Source organism: Lithobates pipiens, unplaced genomic scaffold, assembly GCF_037356315.1.
Source record: "Lithobates pipiens isolate NorthernLeopardFrog02 unplaced genomic scaffold, aLitPip1_a1.2 Scaffold_19, whole genome shotgun sequence".
NCBI lineage: Eukaryota > Metazoa > Chordata > Amphibia > Anura > Ranidae > Lithobates > Lithobates pipiens.
Window position 1 is genome coordinate 280,839,103 of NW_027507764.1, and position 15,854 is coordinate 280,854,956.

General features: G+C 44.0%; 1 protein-coding gene across 6 annotated transcripts in view; it reads right to left on the minus strand.

Annotated features, from left to right (window-relative positions):
* The window catches only part of ATPSCKMT (ATP synthase c subunit lysine N-methyltransferase), a 547,044-nt gene that overhangs the window by 300,443 nt on the left and 230,747 nt on the right, over positions 1 to 15,854 (minus strand). For 5 of the 6 annotated variants that reach the window (XM_077491965.1, XM_077491966.1, XM_077491967.1 and 2 more), the window contains one exon: positions 1,823 to 1,960. The exons of the other annotated variant lie outside the window; for it this stretch is intronic. In XM_077491965.1, the coding sequence (XP_077348091.1) occupies positions 1,823 to 1,960 (138 nt within the window). The remainder of the gene's footprint in view (positions 1 to 1,822; positions 1,961 to 15,854) is intronic. 6 annotated transcript variants of the gene reach the window in all.

The window sequence follows — 15,854 nt, forward strand, 5'->3', positions numbered from 1 at the left end:
TCCTTCATCCACAAGTTGTGCTCAACACATAAAGATTATATACTGATCTGAATAGTGATAGTGTCCAACACTCCCTGCACGGTGCTCCAAAAGAGACAATTCACTGGTGCTCCATCCACTGTTAATAAGGTATCAAGAATGAGCTGGTATTCGCTGTTACCTTGCAGACTGTGTGCTTATGAAGTTAATCACTCTGTGTATTTATAGAGGGTGACGTAGTTGTTCAGCTCCATCCTCCTGAGAGGAAGCCCATTGGCCAAAATGCATTGGGACAGATCTGAATTGCTCTGATGACATCTGAGTTACTGTGTGTTAGGTGGAATTGCGAGCTGGCTCCTGTGACATGTGGAGCAGCTGCAATCTCTACACAAAATTGACCTTGACTGCCTTGCTGACTATCTTGTAGGCACCAATAAATGTGAGTGCATTGGTGGCTTTTATATTTTTTAATACAGGTTTTATGGTATAAGTATTTTCTTGTCTTCTTCTCATCCTGTGAGTGGAACTTTGGAGGTCTAGTGGCACAGAGGAGTACATCCCACTTCCTACAAAGCATGCTTGACCTTTGTCATGAGGGTCCAACCCTTCTGGTGAGTTCATGCTGTCTAAAGGGTACACATGGGATTCCTGATACCTTGTTAACACTGGATTGAGCACCAGTAAATTGTCTATTTTAGGTGGATCACCATGTGGGGAGTGTTGGACATTTTCACTATTCTGAACAGCATATCATCTTTATGTGGATGAGGGAAAAGACACTATAGTTTAATCTGCACTGGACTTTATTAGGATAATGTCTAGCTTTATGCTTGTGTATATGTCTAAATAGCACTATTTGTTATATGTTGGCATTTTGATTTAACACTTTGTATTATTGAGTTCATAACCTGTGCCTGAGTTCACAATTTCAACCTTGACTTTAATACCTGATGTTTGTTTAAACTTCAATAAAACATCTGTGAAAGAAAATAGCAGGTCAAGAGAACTAGTGATTACATTGCACTGAGATTGGGAGTTGGAAAGATGCAGGAGGAAGAAACACATATTGGCACGATACACTGGAGTCAAGTGAAGTACATTGCATGGAAGGAAGTTAGTAGATATGAGAAGGCTCTGTCTGTTTCAACATTAATGCTTTTTAGATGTGAGCACATTTTGGTTATTTACTTATTTATTAATAACTGATATGATATGAAAAGCACATATGTTCTGAAATGTATGTACTGGTACATATGACAGATTTATAGATTTTTTTTTTCGATATTTTTTTTACGAATGGGCACTTACTGCAATCACTTAATTAACTTAACTTGTAACTTAAAGACTTTAACTATATTGACCAATCACCATATAAATCAGGTTCCAAAAGGAAATGCACTTGAAAAGTCCTGACAGGCTGAGGACACCTGTTCATCCAGTGTGGGAAAAAACGGCCCTTTGCACAGATGTACGCATTAGTATGTCCGTGTGAATGAGATCTTATAGAACACTAATGTCAGCTTTTTTTAAAAACAGTAATAAGTGGGTTTAGTTTCACTTCTAACAGAGAGAACTCTGTGGCACACTGTAGAGCTGCATTTTTTGAATGGGACTAAAATGCAGGCTGCGGTGTGGAGTAAATTCCCGGTGTCAAGCAGACATTGGTATCTGATCTCTGTACTATACTGATCTCTAACTGTATGGTTTTGAGCCATGCAAGAGAAATGAAAAAAGCTATAATACACCAATTCAGATGTAGGGAGGGACTAGATTTAAATGGTACACTGTCTGAAATCAAACAATTTAATTATGTTATTAAAATACAGTAGCATATTCTGCTTACCTTCCACATATCTAATCTGTGAAATTTGGCATTGTGATTCACACCTTCTCTCCATGCTCTGTATCGGGAATACCACACTAGCCATGGGTTTAATTCATAACCTTCAGCTTGAAAACCTTTCTTGGCAGCAGCAATCACCTTTTAAAATAGATAAATTGCAGTGAAATGGAGAATACATAAACATACCTAAACCCAGTTTGAAGCAAAATAAAATACAGTAAAATAGATATGTCACACATTATTGGATTTCAAAAAAATCTAGAAAAATAATCCAGAGCATCAAATCTCAAAAACACATGAAAAGCTTTGCATTGTTTCCATATACTGTAGACATAAGAATGATGGCTCTCAGGGGGTCCAGAGGTGGAGAGAAGGTTGTTCAATGTCCTTCTTTATCAGGAATATATTCAATGTCTTCTGCTTGTTGGGCTTTATGCAATGTTAACTGTATAGCATACCTGAAATTCTAATAAATTCTCAATCCTTTGCAATTACAGTGCCTTGCAAAAGTATTCACCCCCTTTAACTATTTTGTAACATTACAGCCTTTAGTTAAATGCTTTTTAAATCTGAATTATATGTGATGGATCAGAACACAATAGTCTAAGTTGGTGAAATAAAGTTAGAAAAAAAAATTATATATATATATATATATATATATATTTTTTTTTTTTTTCAGAAAAAAAAAACTGATAATTGGCATGTGCGTATGCATTCACTCCCTTTGTTATGAAGCCCATAGAAATCTCTGGTGCAACCAATTACCAACAGAGGTCACATAATTAGTAAAATGACATCCACCTGTGTACAATCTAAGCCCTTGTACACGCGGTCGGAGATTCTGACAACCAAATCCGTCTGAGTTATTCCGACGGATTAATTCCGGAAGAGGTCCGGAAGTGATGTTGCATACACACGGTAGGACCAAGTTGTCGGAATTTCTGGTTGCCAACGTGGTGACGTAAGCCGCGTACGGCGGCACTAGAAAAGAAGTTCAGCACCACGTCTGGCACCCTTTGGGCTCCTTCTGCTGATCTCGTGTCTATCGCGTGTTAGTAGAAGTTTGGTGAGGGACGATTCGCGCTTTTCAGATTTGTGATTCACTTCGCTAATGCTCTTCAGTTTCTGATTGTCTTTGCGTATCTGATAATCAGTGCTGTAGTCAGTAAGCATTAGTTTCTCATTGTGGACTATATCTTGGTATAGTGCACTTTGATTTGCATTGCTTATTGTCTGCTTGCTTCTGCTATTCAGGTTGTTCTTTCAGGCATTTCTGTTTATCAGTGCTTTCTGTTGTCCGTTCTGTCCAGCCGACCTTTTTCAAACCATGTTTTGGCTAGGTACTCGTCGTAGAGTTTGTGCTGTGCAGGGGCTTCGTATTGGGGTTCTTACTTTGACACAAGCCCGGTCCATGAACAGGGAGGGGAGGCGTTTGTGGACCAAGAATTGGTTGCGCCAGCGTGACCAATTCTCGGACATGCCTTTGCTCCATGAGAATAATCCTGATGATTTCAGGAATTATCTCCGGATGACGGACCCCATTTTTCACCGTCTGCTGGCTTTGCTGTCCCCTTATATCACCAGGCAGGATACCTGCATGCGGCAAGCCATCACTCCGGAGCAGAGGCTCATTGCCACGTTGCGCTACTTGGCGACAGGGAGAAGCCTTCAGGACCTGAAGTTCTCCACAGGAATCTCCCCCCAGCCTCTGGGGATCATTATTCCAGAGACCTGTTCTGCCATCATTCAGGTCCTGCAGAAGGACTATGTGAAGGTAAGTTTTATCCTTTAACATCACATTCTATGTATTTAATGCTTGCTAATGTATTGCATTTCTTTCCTCATTCCCTAATTACCATCATTGCAATATGCTCTAATTTATATGCTCTGCCCCTTTGTCCTCATGCATATTTGCCTCACTAACTTCCCCACCATGCTCTTCTTGGCCCATAAAACTATAGTCTAGTCACTTACCAATGTCTTTTGTCAGCTCCATAGTATTGCTTTCCCCTAAACACCCCATAAAATGAATACAAATGTTATGTGTGTGCTTCAATTCATGCAGAGTGACTTTTTTTTTTTGGTTATGCCAAATAGGGATGGCCGAACAGTTCGCCCGGTGGTCGGTTCATGGCGAATTTCGGTTGTTCGCGATTCCCCGATCGGCGGACTATTGCCGCTGTTCGACCGGTGGACTTACGTGTTTACTGTGTAAAAGAACTTTGACCTATGATGACACATCCATCATGGGGTACAGGACAGCCAATTGAGACATTACAGCACATGGACAATTGCATATTCCCCCTAACTTATAAATAGACCGGATCCGGCGGCCATTTTACATTCTTTCTACTGTCACTATAGGGAGAGGTTGCTGTGTGGAGCAGGGAGAGACTGCAGTGACCCAAATCGCTAGCTATTAGGTCCACAAAAGTCCTTTTAAGGACTGGTATGGTATAGGTGTAGTTCAGGATATAGGTTTGAGGCACTGCTATTCAAGTCATTGTTGCAGCAGATTGTCTTTTGTCAGTGCAGATAGGGACAGACAGGACGCTGTGTGTAGCAGAGAGGGACAGTCAGTTTAATCATTAGCTGTCACTTTTAGGTCCACAAAAGTCCTTTTCAGGACTGGTATGGTGTAGTACAGGATATAGCTTTGAGTGCACTGCTATTCAAGTGATTGTTGCAGCAGCCTGTGTTTTGTCAGTGTACAGAGGGACAGACAGGACGCTGTGTGTAGCAGTGAGGGACAGTAAGTTTAATCATTAGCTGTTACTATTAGGTCCACAAAGGTCCTTTTCAGGACTGGTATGGTAATAGGGTTATACACGTATAATATTCTTTCTTCCAAATATAGAAAGAATATTATACTTGACTGCTGCCCTTATGCTGCAGCAGTCCTTTATCAGTATAGGGACTGAGGTACAGTCTGCTAATCACAACCTACTAGTTCCTTATAAGGACTGGTAAGGTATAGCGTAGTACAGTATATAGGGTTGAGTGAGGTACAGTCTGCTAATCCTTAAGGACTGGTATAGGTCCACAATATATAGGGTTGAGGTGCACTACTGCTGACTGCTGCCCCATTCTGCAGCAGTCCTTTATCAGTATAGGGACTGAGGTACAGTCTGCTAATCACAACCTACTAGTTCCACAAAGGTCCTTATAAGGACTGGTAAGGTATAGCGTACTACAGTATATAGGGTTGAGTGAGGTACAGTCTGCTAATCACAACCTACTAGTTCCACAAAGGTCCTTAAGGACTGGTATGGGTGTACTATTTGGTGTGCAGTATATAGTTGTGTAATACACGTATAAAATACTTCCACATATAGAAAGCATAGTATAGTGCGTTTCCACTGTGCAGCATTGTGACTGCTGAGCGGTTCTGCAGCGATACTACAAAGAGTGACAAACGCAATCCAAAAAAAAGTATTGTAACTGGTGTGATAGACCAGTGGCCCCCAAAAACAACAGATTGAAGCGGGGTGTTATATATCTTCTTCCACATACATACTGCACTTCTGTAGAGAGTTTTGTCACAGGGTCATTTAAAAAATGACAGGCAGAGGAAGAGGCAGGCCCTTCCGCATGGGTGGTAGGGGTAGGGCAGGAGCAACAGGCTTGAGCCAAAGTGGGAAATTGCAGAAGGTGCGTGCGATTACGTCAAAGGACACACCAGGCTTGGTTGAGTGGCTCACTCAGCCTTACTCTTCTGCACCCTCCTCATCCTCTCGATCTGCACCCTCTTCTTCACTCTCTGCTATGTGCACCCCCAAAGACACTACCACCAACACCACCACCACATACCTTCCGCTTGAGTCACAGGAATTATTTTCCGATCCATATCAACACATTTCTGATTAGCAGCCACTCTTGGCATTGGATCAGGAAGAGGAGGTAGCAACAACCGCCACTCAGCAGTCTGACGACAGTACCCAGATCAGCCCAAGGAGGAGGTTGGTCCCTGGTGTTGCTGCCTACTCCGAAATCTCTACTTATAGCGGTGGGGAAGGTGACGTCGATGATGACGTGTCTAGTGATGTCACGTGGGTGCCCACAAGAGAGGAAGAGGAGGGGAGTTCAGAGGGAGATATGGACCATCAGATAGGGAGGAGAAGCAGGAATAACTTACAATGCACAGGAGGGACAAACCAGACTGCTAATGTATCAGGAGCGAGTCATCGACCATGTACGGTCACATCTGGCGCTCCCAGGACGCCGGCACATGGCTCCGCAGTGTGGGCTTTTTTTAACGTGTCCGCTGCTGACAATAGTGTTGCCATCTGCAATCTTTGCAGTCAACGCATTAGTCACGGTAAGCCCAAAACTCACCTAGGGACGACCGCCTTAAGAAGGCACATGAGCTGCCATCACCAAGCCCAGTGGGAGCAACGGAACACACAAAGCCACACTCCAGCCTCGTCTTCTACTTCTCCTTCTCCTCTCTCCTCACAATTGTCCTCCACTCCACCTTCCATCACGCCAAGCTCAGGTTTTTCTGCAAAAAGGCAGGCTTCCGTGGGCCTAATGTTCGAGCGTAAAAAAATAATGGCGCCGGATAACCCTCTTGCCCAACGGTTGGCGGCTGGCTTGTCAGAACTGATAGCCCGCCAACTACTGCCATATAAACTGGTGGACTCGGAGGCCTTTTCGAAAATTTGTGGCCATTGGAACACCACAATGGAAGGTCCCAGGAAGGAAGTATTTCTCACAGAAGGGGATCCCAGAGCTATTTGGCCATGTTCAGCGGCAAGTGAATGTATCTCTGGCACACAGTGTCAGTGCCAAGATACATCTAACCACAGACACGTGGTCTAGCAAACACGGGCAGGGAAGGTATATCACTTTTACTGCCCACTGGGTGAACCTTCTGACGGCCGTCAAGCATGTAACCCGTGGCACCCGTGTAGATTTGGTTTTACCGCCACGGATTGCATGCAGGCCTGGCTCTTCTTCTCCTCCTCCTCCTCCTACTCCATCCTCCTCCCTCCTCGGCTGACTCCTCCTTTTCCGCTGCTAGCGTCTCTTCCGCTGCGCCGCCCAAGCTCCCCAGAACCTATTTGACATGCCAGGTGAGACGTTGCCATGCCGTGCTGCGTCTGTTGTGCCTGGAAGCCAAGAGCCACACTGGCCTGGCACTCCTTTCAGCTTTGCGTTCACAGGCAGATCAGTGGCTAACACCGCTCAATTTGACAGTTGGTAAAGTGGTGTGTGACAACAGTGCCAATCTGCTTAGCGCATTGAAACATGCATGGCACACGTCTTAAACTTGGTCGTGCAGCGATTCATTGTCAAATACCCTGGGGTCCAGGACATCTTGCGGCAAGCAAGCAATATCTCGGCCCATTTCAGAAGTTCTTACACGGCCATGGCTCGCCTTGCTGACATTCAGCGGCGACACAATCTGCCGGTCAGACGTCTTATTTGCGATTGCCCGACGCGATGGAACTCAACCTTCTATATGCTTGATAGGCTGCTCCAGCAGAAACGTGCAGTTAACGCCTACCTGTCTGAACTCTGCGGCAGAACAGGTTCTGGGGAGCTGGGGGTTTTTTACCGCGCCAGTGGCTGCTCATGCGCGACGCATGCAGACTTCTACGGCCATTTGAGGAGATCACCAAACTGGTCAGTCGCAGCCATGGCGCCATCAGTGACATGGTACCTTATGCCTTCTTTATGGAGCGTGCATTGCGTCGTGTCATTGATCAAGCTGTGGAGGAGCAGGAGCGGGAAGATGAGGAAGTCGCAATGCTGGATGAATTCCAAGGGGGGGCTACTCTATCTGAGACAAGTGAACAACAGGAGTCTGAAGAGGAGTCAGAGGAGGATGGTGCCGGGGCGGATGAGGAGGAGCAAGAAAAGCATGCTTTAAACCTTTCTGGGATCCCTGTTGTTGTGCGTGGATGGGGAGAGGAGAATGAAGAGGATGACATTATCCTGGATGATGAGCAGGAGCCAGGCCACCACACCGCTTCCAGTTTAGTGCAAATGGGGGCCTTCATGCTCCAGTGTTTTAACAGGGACCCCTGTATAAAAAGCATAAGGGTCAAGGACCAGTACTGGGTGGCAACGTACTTAGACCCCTGGTACAAACACAAAATGGCAGAAATGTTACCGCCGTCACAGAGGGCTGTCAGAATGGAGCACTTCCAGGCCTTGCTTCGAGAAATGCTGCATTCTGCTTTTGCGTGCGCTGGCAGAGGAGCAATTCCCACTCCCAGAGAAGGAGTTGCGGGTACCAATCCAACAACGCCTGCAAGAAGAGGCCGGTTTGAAGACGTGTTGGTGACTTCTGATATGAGGTCATTCTTTCAGCCGACCCATCGACAGGTGTCATCCGGATCCAGCATCAGGGAACGCCTAGACTGTCTGGTGTCCGACTACATCGGGTTAACGGCCGATGTGGACGCTCTGAGGAGTGATGAACCCCTGGACTACTGGGTGGGCAGGCTTGACCTCTGGCCAAAGCTTGCCCAATTTGCAATCGAACTGTTGGCTTGCCCCTCGTCCAGTGTCCTGTCCGAAAGGACGTTCAGCGCAGCAGGGGGGGTCGTGAACCGATAAGCGTACTCGCCTTGCTCACGACAGTGTTAACTACCTCACATTTCTAAAAATGAATGAGGCATGGATCTCGGAGGAATTCAACACATGTGACCAGTAGACCATGTATATGTCTATAAACGATTTTTTTAATCGAGCACACAGACCTTCTTTCTTCATTGGCTCACTTCCTTGTACAAAAAAAAAAACACCTTACTATATGCCCGTACCCTCCTGTTTGAAGAGGTTGAGCGGTGTCATATTTTTGGGGCCCAGCAGCAAGTTGCTGGTATCAGTGCTGCTGTTAGTGCTCTCTATCTCGGTGCTGTTGCTGACTTCCTCCTGGGGCTCCACCTCTGCTGTGCATATTATGAGGGGCTCCCACCATCCCTGTGCTATGCTGACATCCTCCTGGGGCTGCTTATTATGAGGGGCTCCCACCATTCCTGTGCTGTGCTGACTTCCTCCTGGGGCTGCTTATTATGAGGGGCTCCCACCATCCCTGTGCTGTGCTGACTTCCTCCTGGGGCTGCTTATTATGAGGGGCTCCCACCATCCCTGTGCTGTGCTGACTTCCTCCTGGGGCTGCTTATTATGAGGGGCTCCCACCATCCCTGTGCTGTGCTGACTTCCTCCTGGGGCTGCTTATTATGAGGGGCTCCCACCATCCCTGTGCTGACTTCCTCCTGGGGCTGTACCTCTGCTGTGCATATTATGAGGGGCTCCCACCATCCCTGTGCTATGCTCATTATGAGGGGCTCCCACCATCCCTGTGCTATGCTGACTTCCTCCTGCGGCTGTACCTCTGCTGTGCATATTATGAGGGGCTCCCACCATCCCTGTGCTATGCTGACATCCTCCTGGGGCTGCTTATTATGAGGGGCTCCCACCATCCCTGTGCTGTGCTGACTTCCTCCTGGGGCTGTACCTCTGCTGTGCATATTATGAGGAGCTCCCACTATCCCTGTGCTATGCTCATTATGAGGGGCTCCCACCATCCCTGTGCTATGCTGACTTCCTCCTGGGGCTGCTTACGGTGCAGGTGTCAGTGCTGTATATCACGGTGCTGGTCTCAGTGCTTTATGTCACGCTGCTGATGTCAGTGCTCTCTATCACGGTGCTGGTGTCAGATCACTCTATCACGGTGCAGGTGTCAGTGCTGTATATCACGGTGCTGGTGTCAGTGCTTTATGTCACGCTGCTGATGTCAGTGCTCTCTATCATGGTGCTGGTGTCAGATCACTCTATCACGGTGCAGGTGTCAGTGCTCTATATCACGGTGCTGATGTCAGTGTTTTATGTCACGTGCTTATGTATGTGCTCTCTATCACGGTGCTGGTGTCAGATCACTCTATCACGGTGCAGGTGTCAGTGCTCTATATCACAGTGCTGGTGATCATCTCTTGCACCCTCTTCTTTGCCTACCCTGACCTTCCCTCTCCTCCATTGCCTTCATGCGCTCCTGAGTCCTGAATTGTCAGAATTTCACATATAAAAAAAGAATGCTTGTAGTTGTCGATCCCAGATTCACCTCATACATGTTTTATGTCATTGGCCATGTGGTGGGACTATGTGTGCACAGGTAGTAATTATTTTGTGGCTGCAAATATGACCTGTAGGTTTGTAAAGTTCGCCTCCCATTGAAGTCAATGGGGCCCGCCGCGAACCGTAACTATCAGCCGCGTTCGCGTTTCACGTTCGCGAAATGTCCCGTCGGAAGTTCGTCCATCACTAGTGTCAAACTCATTAGGAACCCCCCCTCCCCCCAACTATCTGCTGACTTTACCAAACCCAATACCTACCTTTTTATGGTCACATTTATGGACGAGTTCACCAAAGCATGTAGTGCAAGGGCCTGCCTAAATACTTTCAAATGCTATCAATTTTTTTCCCCCTATTATTATCTTGATATGTAATAGCAGAATGTCAAAATGTGCTTCCATTTTGTTTTATTTTTGGTATTATGACACTTCTTACCTGTCCGGTGGGCTGCCAATAGTTTAAGTAAGGAGGGGCTGCCCAAAGTATCACACATTATTTAGGCATTCAGCTCTCAATGAAGTGGAGAGGGTTACCTGTCCATCAGATGGGGGGGTGGGGGAGGGATGGGGGGGTGATGACTCTGATAAGGGGACCTTATACTTTAGGCTTTAAATACTCAGTTCCCAAAATGTTATACTGATCTTGGCCAAAAATGTTGGTGTCTAATCTGCTTGCAATGTTGATTTGCAAAATTACACATTTTTGGTCTTGTTTCTCTCCAGTTTTCTTCAACGCCACAGGAATGGCAGACTGTGGCCTCCCACTTTGCCAGTCATTGGTACTTTCCCAATTGTGGAGGTGCAATTGATGAGAAACACATCCGCATCGTCCCACCACCCAACTCGGGGTCGTACTATTTTAACGACAAGGGGTTTAATAGTATCGTGATGTTGGCGGTGGTGTCTGCGACCTATGACTTCTTGTATGTGGACGTGGGGCAAAATGGCCGGATGGTGGAGTGTTCGCACGGACGGAGTTCTACTGGCATCTCCAGAGTGGCAGTCTGGGCTTGCCACCCCCAAAAGAGAATCAGGAAGGACTCCCGTTCGTCTTCATCGCGGATGAGGCGTTTGCCCTGGCAAGCCATCTGATGCGGCCTTTCCCGATGAGGACCCTCACCCCGGACCATAGGATTTTTAATTTCCGGCTGGCCAGAGCCAGAAGAGTGGTGAAGAACACTTTTGGAATACTGGCCAGCCGGTTCCGCCTTTTTTTAACGCCTATCCACATGGCGGAATATAAAATAAATCACATAGTGCTTGCCTGCTGTGTTCTGCACAATTTCTTAAAAAGACATTCAGCAAACTACGTGGTCTCAGTTGGCCAAGATGCAGACCTGCCTGAAAATAAGAACGGGCCTTGAAGCTGCTCGTCCTGGCTTGCCCCCCCAAAGCGCCCGTGAGGTCCGAACCCAATACATGGAGTACTTTGTGGGTAGGGGGGCCATTGATATGCCAGACAATGTCTGAGCGACATTTTTGTAATAAATTTTTCTTTGAAACTCCAATAATCTTTGTTTTCATTTACTGCTTGGCTTGGTTTTAGGTGTCTCCTAGGTACATTTTTGTTTTTTATTGTTGTGCCTTTTTCTACAACAGTGCAAACCCAAGTTCTGAGTGAGATGAGGGGACAGTCTCTTCTTCAGATAATCTTATTATGTTGTGGGTCTGCTACACACACATCTCGTTTTTGTTAACTAATGTATGTAGTGCATTACTGACCAAAATCTTGCTCATTTTCAGCACCATGGCAGAAATATGTGGGCTCAGGAAAATGGCATGATTGTGAAAATTAACACATCACTGTGGGTGTGATTTACTAAAGGCACATCCACTATGCACTACAAGTGCACTGCAAAAGTGCACCTCAAACTGCACTTGGAGTGCAAAGTGGAGTTGCCTTTATAAATAACACCCATTGTCACAGAAAACAACAATTTTACTCCAAATACTGCTTTTGCACATTGAAAAAGGAAGCCACACATTGTTGATAATTTCACTTTTTAATCAAAGCACATTCACATGTGCGTTTAGAAAAGGGTTTTACAACAAACCAACATATTGGGTGTTTCGAAAACATTAGTTAAGGTCATTTTTGGGTAACTTGGTGTTTTTGTGTAAACAGGCATGTATCAAAGCGTAACATACAGAACACAGGAACTTACAAAGTTCAACTTTGAAAAGTGAAGACAATATCAGACATAAGTATGTACAAACTGGGCTGATATTGCCTTCATCACATGGGGTGTCACCCCAGGAAAATCCAAAATTGGAAGATGCACACAGTCTGTCAACATGTGCTATCTCCCATCATGGGGGATCAATGTACATGTTTTGGGGCTGCAACCCCTTCAACTCAGCCACTTTCCACAAAACACGTACATTGATCCCCCATGATGGGAGATAGCGCATGTTGACACACTCTGTGCATCTTACAAATTTGGATTTTTTTTAAAAGACAAAAGTTGTTGTTTAAAAACAAAAAAATAAAACCCTAGATAGTTTGGGGTGTTTCACACTCTCCCCAAAACATCAATGATGTTCTTCATTTTATTTTTAACATCATTGATGTTTTGCTGTATATATTCTAAATCCCGATTGCACCCCATTATCTCTCCAATCAGGATCTGGGCACTTTCACTGGTAAAATGTGATTCTTCTTCCACATCACCTACAAAAAAAAGAAAAAAAAAACATGTATTATAAATATGCCAACATACATTGATTAGCTTACCAGAAGCTGTGGTCTCTGACACTCACCTGTTGTGGTGACAATTTGTCCAACTTCAACGACCTCTCCTTCCTCCTCCTCCTGCTCCTCTGCTTCTGGTGTTGGAATTTTGCCTTCTTTGGGAGGTGTGGGGTCCCTGGTGACCTCAGACTTCCCGAGTCTTCTCTCCCCTATGAGAATGGAAAAAAGGAATACTTAGCACACAGAGGGCAGAAATCGGAATATGAAACATTGCTTGGAAGTGTTGTACAATTGTGTTTTTTGAGTTCAAAGGTGAGAACATTATTGTGGACACTTTCTAAAGCTGGAATACTTACCTGCAGAACGATGTTTTTACGAACGAATGAAACCATGAACTTGAAAGTGGACAAAACAGTTGAAATTCAACTGCTCAAATTCCGCGCCATGTGAAAAAACAAATAAAAATAAACACAAAAAGCAGCTCCCTAGAAAAGTGAAAAAGACACCTATAGAGTAATAACAATAATTAGGGGCGCTCTGCAAAAAATATTTCCTAAACCACTAATTTACAATAACTGTGGCAAAAATACTTAAGACAATATAATAATCACCAGAGTAAAAATATGCACATATATGATGACAATAATTACACTGAAGAAATAGTGAACATTGGTGAACCACCAAAAATAATTATAATAATTAGCAATGTAAAGTCCCAATGACGTGTCTCTACAGAAAATGAATTCTGCCGATCCAAAATGTGGAAAACAGATATTAATCGTGATATAGCATCAAGTCGGGAAAAAGGCTTGCGACTCCCTCCACCATACACGCAATACACCAGTCCAAACTGCTTACCAGATCCGTTTGACCACTTTAATTAAAAAGTAAGTCAAACAACGCTTGTAAAGGATAATGCCTGCTCATATGGATACTGATGCAAATGATAGTAGATGGTTTGTCTCTCTTCACAGACTCAAGCGGCAAATGTGAAAAAATACAAAAAGATCCATAGCATAATACTGACTTTAATAAAAAATGAGTAAAAAAACAGAGAGCCAAAAGGCTCCTTACATGGTTATGTGCCTGACCTGGCACTGGGACTGCTCGCTCTGACCGAAAGACTCACTCTCCGACCAAAGGAAAAGGTCCTTCTGCATTCGATATTGGCGTGCGTTCCAGGCCTGCAGACCGACAAACCAGAGGGCCGGAAGTGGCGTTGAATAGTGTGACGAAGTACCGCTCCGACGTACGTTTCGCTATTAACGTCTTCAGGAAGCGTACTGGGTCACTCGTAATTGCCGCTTATATCGAATCACTTATCGAATTATAGGGAATGGGGAAACAGGTCGTGCACAGCCTCAGTACACCCAGGCAACACAACGAACACTAATAATTGACATTTGTATCGAATCCTTATCGAATTGTAACGAATATAATTGGCGACTATATCAAATCCTTATCAAATTATAGCGAATATAATCGGCAATTAGATAGAATCCCTAACGAATTATAGCGAATGGCAACACAACGAAAAGATACAATCATTAACATTCATGTCCACAATATATAATTTGTAGGACAATGCACCAACAATACATTTTTCATTCAAAAGTAGAAATATATACAAAAAGCACATGATTAACTAATCATAAACAAATGGTAGATGAGTTACTAATCTTTTGCATGATTCCAGCACAAAAAAATATAAAAAATTTAAAAATATAACAATAAAAAAGTTTAAAAAATATATTGGAAAGAATATAAAAAAATGTGCACATATACATATTACACCTCCCAAACCATTGGGAGAAGACATGTACATAAGCACATACCAACCATAAAATAAAACAAATGAATGTAAATATGCACAAGCGCCTATCACATAGAAGAGTGCGTGCATGCCTTAAAGCAACAGGAAAACCTGTAAAATAACACCCGAGTGTAATCAGAAAAAATAATTAACAACTCGATAAAAAAATATGAATTTAAAACTAAAAATATCATAGGAAATGGAGAGAAGATAGAGGGCCAAGATTGGAGAGTGAGGTGGGCCTTACTTCGTGTGCCTCTATGGCAGGGGGATTCCCAAAATTGTTTCCAATCCGTTAATCATTGGATAAGAAACAATTTAGATCAAGTTCGATATTCATTCCCAATGGCTGCAAAGTTTGTAATTTATAAATCCATCTAGTTTCATTTTTCAAAATGTCTCTTTTCATATGTGTTCCTCTCCAGTGTCTCGTGATTTTATCAATCCCATAAAACCTACACAAAGAAGGATCACTATTATGGTACTGTTTAAAATGTCTCGAGACACTGTGATTGGGGAAACCTTTCTTTATATTTGCAAGATGCTCATTTATTCTGATTTTTAGTTGTCTTGTAGTGCGGCCTACATATTGCAATGAACACCGACATTCCAATACGTAAGTTACATGATCTGAATTGCAAGTGATGAGAGGTTTAATCTTGAATTCCTCTCCCGCTACACGTGATGTAAAATTAAGCATTTTTTAGGTGTCCCAGGACCCCTGGTAGATTTGCATGCACGACACTTTGTCGAGATCTCTACTTAGGGTCTCTGGCTTATACCCTTTTTCTAGGAATTGCTCTGTGAGAATTCCCGCCTGTGTGAAAAAATCGGCCTCATTAGTGCAGTTTCTCCTGAGTCTCATATATTGTCCCTTAGGGACTGCTCCAATCCACTGGGGGTGATGGCAACTGTGCGTCGGCACATAGCCATTCCTGTCAGTGGCAGTAAAAAAAGTTTTAGTTTGGAACCCCCCATCTTGTTTGGGGATGGTGAGGACCAAATAATTAACCTCTTTCATGCTTGATTCTGCTGTAAATTTCAAACCATATTTGTTCCTGTTCATTGTCCCCAGAAAAGAAACAAAACTGGCCTGATCACCCTGCCAAAATGGGATCACGTCATCGATGTATCTTTTATAGAACACCAAAGAACCAGTCATATTAAGAAAAATGCTCTCAGATTCCCATTTGTTGAGAACAATATTGGCTATACTCGGGGCATACCGTGCCCCCATGGCCACCCCCCCATCTGATTATAGAAATCATTATTTGCCCAAAAGAAGTTATTACTCATAGCCAACTTTAACCCTTTTAGTAAAAAATTAATCTGTAACTTTTTAAGGTTAGATTCTTTATTTAATGCCCATTTTAGTGCATCCAGTGCATTATTGTGCCGGATGTTAGTATACAGGGATTTAATATCTACTGTAATCATAATGGT